The 8564-nt window shown below is 63.2% G+C and overlaps 1 protein-coding gene across 1 annotated transcript in view; it reads left to right on the top strand.

Annotated features, from left to right (window-relative positions):
- The window catches only part of LOC107120248 (talin-1-like), a 50244-nt gene that overhangs the window by 28198 nt on the left and 13482 nt on the right, over positions 1-8564 (top strand). The window contains 13 exon segments of the mRNA XM_015422896.1: positions 183-344; positions 1770-1910; positions 2101-2280; positions 3716-3850; positions 4169-4270; positions 4720-4914; positions 5135-5284; positions 5612-5713; positions 5954-6073; positions 6497-6643; positions 7746-7912; positions 8033-8216; positions 8320-8445. Of these exon segments, the coding sequence (XP_015278382.1) occupies positions 183-344; positions 1770-1910; positions 2101-2280; positions 3716-3850; positions 4169-4270; positions 4720-4914; positions 5135-5284; positions 5612-5713; positions 5954-6073; positions 6497-6643; positions 7746-7912; positions 8033-8216; positions 8320-8445 (1911 nt within the window).

The raw sequence follows: 8564 nt of genomic DNA, 5'->3' as shown, positions 1-8564 counted from the left end.
AGCCGGTGGGGAGGCTCGGGCTGGTTGGCCAACTGTGGCGGAGAAGGCAGAGGTGACCTCTGTGGCTGGCGAGGATGGCGGCCTCCGCATGCTCACCCCGGTGGAGTGTGCCTGCACGCCTTGGGCGGCAGAGGTGGCTGACCTCGGGTTGGGGCCTCCCCCTGTCCCCCTCCTCTCCGCAGGTCCTCTCGGCAGCCACCATTGTGGCCAAACACACGTCTGCCCTCTGCAACACCTGCCGCCTGGCCTCCTCCCACACGGCCAACCCCGTGGCCAAGCGCCAGTTTGTCCAGTCGGCCAAGGAGGTGGCCAACAGCACCGCCAACCTGGTCAAGACCATCAAGGTAACGGGGGAGCCCGCCCTCCCGCCAGGCTGATTGGGGGGGGCAGGCCAGAGGGGTGGGTCTGGCCTCCCTCCGAAGGGAGTGGCTCTTCCTCCTCCAGTGGAGGATTCAGACTTTGCTCGGGGGGGGGGGAAGGGGGGGAGGCAAGGCCCGGGGGCTTGGCTCCGCCCCACCGTGGCCAGGGCTGGGGGCTGCTTACAGGGAGACCGGAAGAGCCTGGCCAGGCTCCCAGGCAGTTTTCCTTCCATCACCTCCATGTTTTTTGAAGCCACGCAGAGGAATCTGTGCATTAATGTACGGAGCTGCCTTCTGCTGACTCAGAGAGGATGGGCCCACCTGCTTGGTCACGCCTGCTCTGACAAGGGCCTGAGAACAAGAGAGAGGCTTTCCCAGCCAGGCCCACCTGAGAATGCTGCTCCGGGGGGGGGTGGGGGGTGCTGGCTGCATGCTGAGCCCCACTCTTTCTCTCTCTCTCTCTCCCCCCCGCCTCCCCCAGTAGCTACCGGGAAGGAAGGGAGGGAGGCTTTAATCGGATTCAACAGGCCTGTCAGCCGCGTTGAGTCAAGAGGAAAGTTTGGATATAATGTAGTTGATTTGATTATTTTTTTAAAAATTTTTTTTGCTCCTCCTGTCTTATAAAATTATACGAAAAAGAAGATCTAAAAGGAGGGCTTACAATCATAGAATCGCAAGAGTTGGAAGGGGCCCTACAGACAGACCATCTAGTCCAGCCCCCTGCTGCCCAATGCAGGACCAGCCTACAGCATCTCTGACAAATATTCGTCCGGCCTCTTCTTGAAGGCTGCCAGTGAAGGGGGGAGCTCACCACCACCTCCCTGGGCAGCTGATCCCACCTTTGAACCACTCTGTGACCGTGGAAAAGCTCTTCCTAATATCCAGCCGATACCTTTCTGCATGCAATTGAAACCCGTTGCTTCGGGTCCTGTCCTCTGCTGCCAATGGGAACAGCTCCTTGCCCTCCTCCTCCTCCCAATGACAGCCTTTCAGATATCTAAAGAGAGCCATCCTGTCCCCCCTCCGTCTCCTCCAAACTAAACATTCCCAAGGCCCTTACAGCCTTTCCTCGCAGGGCTCAGTCTCCAGACCCCTGATCGTCCATGTCGCTCACTTCTGCACCCTCTCAGTTCTGCCCACATCCTTTTTGTGGAAGGGAGGCCTCCAGAACAGGCTTTTTTCTTACTGTGAAGGAATGGACACACAAGCCTTCCTTTGGGTTCACACCCAGGAGGTCAGAAAAACTGTTCAGACAATTTACTTGGAGGGGACAAAAGAGAGATCCGTAGATCTGAAGCGGAGCTGGAGCGTGGCTGATGGTTCATCCTGGGGCAGTGCTGAGTGGCCCGCTCTGTGGGACTGTTGTGCTGTGAGGTTGGCCTGAGGCCGCACGGGTTTCTCTCCCCATAGGCTCTGGACGGGGCATTCACTCCCGAGAACCGAGAACGCTGCCGGGAAGCCACAACTCCCCTCATTGAGGCTGTGGACAATCTGACCGCCTTTGCCTCCAACCCCGAGTTTGCCACGGTCCCTGCCCAGATCAGCCCGGAGGTGAGTGGTGGCTGGACCGGCACCCTGCAGAGCCCAGCCCTGACCCCCCCTCCCCCCCGGGGCAGAGGTGTTTGTGTCTTGGGCACTGCGTGGGGGGAGCAGAAGGCAGGTCGCAGGAATCTCCCGGCCTTGGCTGCTTAGAGGGAGAAGGTGCTGCCCTCCCTTACCCATGGGCGTGTTCCCCTCCCAGGGGCGCAGAGCCATGGAGCCCATCATCGCCGCCGCCAAGACCATGCTGGAGAGCTCAGCCGGCCTCATCCAGACTGCTCGCTCGCTGGCTGTCAACCCTAAGGACCCCCCCAAGTGGTCAGTGCTGGCGGGGCACTCGCGGACGGTCTCCGACTCCATTAAGAAGCTGATCACCAACATAGGCAAGTGGGGGGGGGGGGATGCTGCTGCTCCCGGGTCCCGAACGGACGAAGGTGCCTCTTGGATCGCGTCAGGCCCGCCCGCCTGCCCGCCCGTGCTCTAGCCAGGAGGGTCTGGCCAGCCAGCCAGCCAGCCCGCTCTCCAGGGCCTTGTTCAGAGAGAGGGCCATTCCCAGTCCCTGCACGCCCTGGACCGGGACCCCTCTGGGGCGGCCTCTGCACGCCCTGGGCCGCCCTCCGTCCTGTGGCAGACTCTGGGTAGGCTCGAGGAGTGGGTGTGTGCCGCTAGTGCTGTGCACGCGGGGCTCGTCCTCCCGAGGCAGAAGATATGGGGTCTGCACCTTGAGGACGTGGGCCGTTGGCATCCGATGTCCCGAAGGCTAGTGCTGTGGGCGCCTCTTGGTCTTAGACCTGGCCCAGCAAGCAGAGCTCATCGGGCTCTGGAACCCAGCCCCCGGCAGGCCCAGAAGAGGGGCGGAGGCAGCTCAGTGCAGAGGGGGGGGGGGGGAGCAGCACTTGGCTTTGCTGCGTCGGCAGAGGGCAAAGAGGCCTCCCCTCCTGCTGCTCTCCGGGCTCCAGGCTGGCGGATGTGTCTTCTCCGTCCTTGAAGGGGATTAGTTCTCTGCGTGGCCACCTGTCTCTCTGGCCCCGAGTCAGCCTCACATTCCACACGGACACCTCAGTTGCCTTTCCCCTCTCGACGGACAGTGCGCGCACGGTGGGAATGTGGGCCGGCCTGTATGGGAGCAAGGAACAGCTTCCTCGGATAGCTGCAAAGGGGCGCCGTGTTGGCCGGGCGGTAGAACAGCCAGGGGGGCCCATCCACGAGCACCTTGGAGGTTTTCAGGGCAGGAGAGCCTTTCAGGGCAGTCGAGAGCTCAGCTGCCGTCAGAGACGAAGGGCCTCCTGTGACTTGTTGGTCTCCAAGGAGCCACTGGACTCAGACCCGGCTCCCTGGGAGTTTCAGCTCTCTTGTTTTAAAAAGGGACGGCTTTCTAGTCCTGACGGGTCACTGAGGCCTGCTGAGGACTTTGAGACCTGGCGTGAGGAGGGGGGTGCGGGGAAAGAGACGGGATCCAGCGAGGGACAAGCGTCTGCAGAAGGGATACGGTGCAGAGCCAGAGGGATTCCTCCCCCCGTGACCTTGTTGTAGGACGAGGGTGATGGGAGGTTGCAGATTTTGGCTTTGGGGCCCTGGGTTTGGATTCCGTGTGTGCTGAATGGGGGTTGTTACCTAAGCACTGTCCTGCCGGGGGCCGGAGAGACCACTGGTTTTTTTTTTGCTGCCGCCGCCACCACTGAATTCTGAATCCCGGGGGGTGGGGGGGGTGCAGCGGGGGGGGAGTGCAGCAGGAAGGAGCTCTCTGAGCTGGGTGGGGCCCCGGGGGGGGGGGAGAGGCCGTGCCGGGCGGGTGAACAGATGGCGGCTGTCTCTGCAGGGACAAGGCGCCCGGGCAGCGGGAATGCGACGAGGCTATTGAGGTGCTGGCCAAGTGCATCCGGGACGTGGACCAGGCCTCCCTGGCAGCCATCAGCCAGCAGCTGGCCCCCCGCGAGGGCATCTCCCAGGAGGTGAGGGGGCAGCGCTTCCCGTCCCAGGCAGGCAAGAGGGTGTCCGAGGGTCTCCCCGCGGTGGCAAGTCCTGCCGTGTGGCTTGATGGCCAGCCAGAGCGGTCCCTGGCCAGCGGAGAGGACCCTGAGTTTCCCACATCTTCTGGGATCCAGACCGCCCCGCTTCTTGGCAGTTGTCCTGGGAGGGGGGGGGCCGTGTGGACCTGGTGGGCCCCGGTGCGCTCCCTGCTCCTGAGGCCGCAGAGCGGAGGGGCCTTTTGGCTCCCTAGTGGGACAGCCCTCCCCGGCCCCTCACCTCCCCCCCCCCCGCTCTTCCAGGCCTTGCACGACCAGATGCTGATGGCTGTGCAGGAGATCAGCAACCTCATTGAGCCAGTGGCCAACGCTGCGCGAGCTGAGGCCTCCCAGCTGGGGCACAAGGTAATCACTGGGCTCCGGTGGGGCAGCGGGAGGGCAAGAGGCGCTGCAGAGGGAGGGGGCATCACACACATGGAGCGGAGCTCAGGGCTGCCTTTTGAGGAGAGGGGCTGGAGGAAGGACCGGGTGGCCCCTCCTGCGGTGCTCAGGCAGTGTGACGGGGGACTGGGGTTAGGGCAGTTTTCCGGGACAGCGTAGAGAGATACGGTGCAGGGTGTAGGCGGTGCCGAAGAAGGGGCAGCGGGGATGCTAGTGTGAGGATCGGCACGTGGAGCAAGGGCAAAGCCCAGACCAGCGAGGTTCCTCTGGATGCCTTGTTAGCCTCCCCCCCGCCCCCGTGCGAGGCCAGAGCCGGGGGTCTTTGCCCAGCCAGCCTGGGGGCTGGTGAAGAGGCACTGCCGTGGAGCAGACGGGGGTGCGAGAGGCGGCTGTGCAGCTAAAGGAGTGGGGAGGCAACAAGATGAGCGCCAGCCGCCCGGCCCTTCCCAACCCCCCCCCCGCTACCCCTGGTCCTGGCCGCCGTGGGCGCCGCCTCCAAGACCATCAACCACCAGCAGCAGATGAACCTTCTGGACCAGACCAAGACGCTGGCGGAGTCCGCCCTGCAAATGCTCTACACGGCCAAGGAGGCCGGGGGCAACCCGAAGGTGTGTGGGGGTGGGGTGTGTGTGTGGGGGGGGTGGCAACGGAAGGTCGCCCGGGGCCACTGTAGCCTGGAGGCCCCGTCTGGCGTCCACCTAACGGTTGGGGAGGGGCAGAGGAGGCCTGCCGCGGCCCCCCGGGGGCCCTTGTGTCCCGAGCGGCTGCTGCTGAGCCCCAAGCGGTTAGGTGGCCCCCCCGGCGTCTGACGCCTGCCCCTCTCTGCAGCAAGCAGCCCACACGCAGGAAGCCCTGGAGGAGGCCGTGCAGATGATGCAGGAGGCGGTGGAGGACCTCACGGCCACCCTGAACGAAGCCGCCAGCGCTGCAGGGGTGGTGGGGGGCATGGTGGACTCCATCACACAAGCCATCAACCAGGTGAGCCACGGGGAGGGCGAGGGGGGGGGTCGTGGGGGTGGCAGCCCTCCTGCTGGTGCTGGTGCTGGCTCTGAAGGCCCAGGGAGGCTGGGAGGGGAGGGGAGGGGGCGGCACTTCCGATGGAAGACCTTTCGTTTGAGGCCTTGTCGCTCAGAACCAGCACCTTGAACAGCAGCGGGGCTTGGAAGCCACTTGGAGCCAGGAGGTGGAACGCAGCTGGGGCCCGTGAGCTCAGCTCCAGCGCGATGGCTGCCCCCCACTCCCACCCCCACCCCCGGGGCTTCGGCATAAACAGTCCTCTCTCTCTCTCTCTCTTTCTCTCTCTAGCTGGACGAAGGCCCAGTGGGAGAACCTGAGGGGACGTTTGTGGATTACCAGACAACCATGGTGAAGACAGCAAAGGCCATCGCTGTGACCGTCCAGGAGATGGTGAGGCAGGGCAGGGGTGATGAGTCTGTTGCCCTCCAGAAGCAAACGCCCTCTGCAGGCAGGCCCTCCCCCCGGACCTGGAGGGAGGGGAGGGGAGGGGAGCGGGGGGACTCCTGGGTCGGGGCTCCTTCGCGGTCCCATCACCCCTTTTGCTCTGCAGGAGATCCTTCCTGCCCCTCCTGTCTCTTCCCTGGCTGCCACCTCCCTCTCCCCCCCCCCTCTCTCTCTCTCTCTTTGCAGGTCACCAAGTCCACCACCAACCCCGATGAACTGGGCACGCTGGCCAACCAGCTTACCAGTGACTATGGCCAGCTGGCGCACCAAGCCAAGCCCGCTGCCCTCACTGCTGAGAACGAGGAGGTGAAGGCTGGGGGGTGGATCCGGTTGGGGCAGGGAATCGAGACCTCTTACTCTGGGGGCATGGGGGAGAGGGGCGCACCGATCAAGGTGGTGGACACTTTCCTGGAGGCATTCTGCAGAAGACCGGAGGGTTTTTGCCATTGGGGGAGGGGGCTCCAAGAACGTTGCCTGCCTGCATATTCCCGCTTATGATCCTTTGAGACAGAGGTGCTGCCAGAGCAAATGTCTTGGAACAGGAGCTCTGGGCGGGGGGGGTTGCGAGAGTCCACGGCTGCTGTGAGTCACCAACTCTACGGGGTGTGGCATATGGCGTGGAGAGGAGAGGAGGCCAGGGAGCAGAGGAGCCGGGGAGGTGCATTTGGGGTGGGAGGAGGCAGCTCCCGCCCCAACTCATTCCCCCCCCCTCCCTTTCTCTGTCCCCAGATTGGCTCCCACATCAAGAACCGGGTGCAGGAGCTGGGCCACGGCTGTGCGGCCCTGGTGACCAAGGCGGGGGCTCTCCAGTGCAGCCCCAGTGACGCCTACACCAAGAAGGAGCTGATTGAGTGCGCCCGCAGAGTCTCGGAGAAGGTACCCTGCCGGGAGGGGGGAGGGGGCAAAAGGGGAAAGGAGCACAGCCCCCCCCCCAGGCCCTGCCCTGTCATCTCCTATCCTGGTTGGATCCTGCTTGAGCCTGGTGGTGCACGGGGAGGCCTCCTTGGATGGCCCAGGGCGGGAGCGTCCCCCAGCATCCCCTGCACCCGAGCTGGGTGGGAGGGGAGGGGAGGGGAGGCAAGCCCACAGAATGCTGGAGGCCAGGTGTGTTTTCTGCTGCCAGCTTGGTGTCGTGGTTAAGTGTGCGGACTCTACTCTGGGAGAACCAGGTTTGATTCCCCACGCCTCCACTCGCAGCTGCTGGATGACCTTGGGCAAGCCATAGTTCTGATAACAGCTGTTCTTGAAAAAAAGAGCAGTTTCTGTCAGAGCTCTCTCAGCCCCACCTGGCTCACAGGGTGTCTGTTGTGGGGAGGGGAAGGGAAAGGAGTCTGTAAGCCGCTCTGAGACTCTGAGTAAACAGTGGGGTATAAATCCAATCTCCTCTTCCTCCTCCTCCTTCTCCAGTTTGGTGTAGTGGTTAAGTGTGCGGACTCTAACCTGGGAGAACCGGGTTTGATTCCCCACGCTTCCACTTGCAGCTGCTGGATGACCTTGGGCAACCCACAGTTCTGTCAGAGCTGTTCTTGAAAAAGAGCAGTTTCTGTTAAGACCTCTCTCAGCCCCACCCACCTCACAGGGTGTCTGTTGTGGGGAGGGGAAGGGAAAGGAGTCTGTAAGCCGCTCTGAGACGCCTCTGGGTAGTGAAGGGCCATGGGGTATGAATCAAATCTCTTCTTCTTCTTCATGTGTAGTGGTGAAGTGCGCGGACTCTAATCTGGGAGAACCGGGTTTGATTCCCCACTCCTCCTCCACTTGCACCTGGCTGGATGGCCTTGGGCAAGCCGTAGTTCTGACAGGAGCTGTTCTTTAAAAAGAGCCGTTTCTGTCAAGAGCTCTCTCAGCCCTACTGACCTCACAGGGTGACTGTTGTGGGGAGGGGAAGGGAAAGGAGTCTGTAAGCCGCTCTGAGACTCCTCTGGGTAGTGAAGAGCCATGGTGTATGAATCCAATCTCCTCCTCCGCCTCCCCCCTGCAGGTGTCTCACGTGCTGGCCGCGCTACAGGCTGGCAACCGTGGCACCCAAGCGTGCATCACAGCCGCCAGTGCCGTGTCGGGCATCATCGCCGATCTGGACACCACGATTATGTTTGCGACAGCCGGGACCCTGAACCGTGAAAATGCAGAGACCTTTGCTGATCACCGGTATGGGAGCCTCGGGGACGACCGTCTCTAGGGATGCTCGGCAGATGAGGAAGCCCCCCCCTCCCCCTCCCCCTCCCGAGTGGCTCACGCCCAGCTCTGTGTGTTGCCTTTCCTTGGCAGGGAGGGCATCTTGAAGACGGCGAAGGCCCTGGTGGAGGACACCAAAGTCCTGGTGCAGAACGCCACAGCCAGCCAGGAGAAGCTGGCCCAAGCGGCCCAGTCCTCTGTGGCCACCATCACACGGCTGGCAGAGGTGGTGAAGCTGGGGGCGTCCAGTCTGGGCTCCGAGGACCCTGAGACTCAGGTACGGAAGGCAAAGGAAGGAAGGCGCCTGCTTCTCTTGTGCACCCACCCCCCACCCACCCACCCGTCTCTCCCTTGACCCAGGATCCCTCCTCTGCCCTCAGGTGGTCCTGATCAATGCCGTGAAGGACGTCGCCAAAGCGCTCGGGGACCTGATCAGTGCTACTAAGGCCGCCGCTGGCAAATCCGGAGATGACCCAGCTGTGTACCAGCTGAAGCACTCTGCCAAGGTGGGAGGCAGCACACGCGGGAGAGGCACTGCCGGGAAGGCTCGCCCCCCCTGGGAAGGCGGCTCAGTGGGAAGGCGGCGGGGCGCGGGCGGGCTGGGGTGTGGGGGCTATAGGAGTCG

The sequence above is a fragment of the Gekko japonicus genome, unplaced genomic scaffold (assembly GCF_001447785.1).
Source record: "Gekko japonicus isolate JY-2015 unplaced genomic scaffold, Gekko_japonicus_V1.1 scaffold49, whole genome shotgun sequence".
NCBI lineage: Eukaryota > Metazoa > Chordata > Lepidosauria > Squamata > Gekkonidae > Gekko > Gekko japonicus.
Note: the sequence above shows the minus strand (reverse complement) of the source record. Positions and strands in the feature narration are given on the sequence as shown.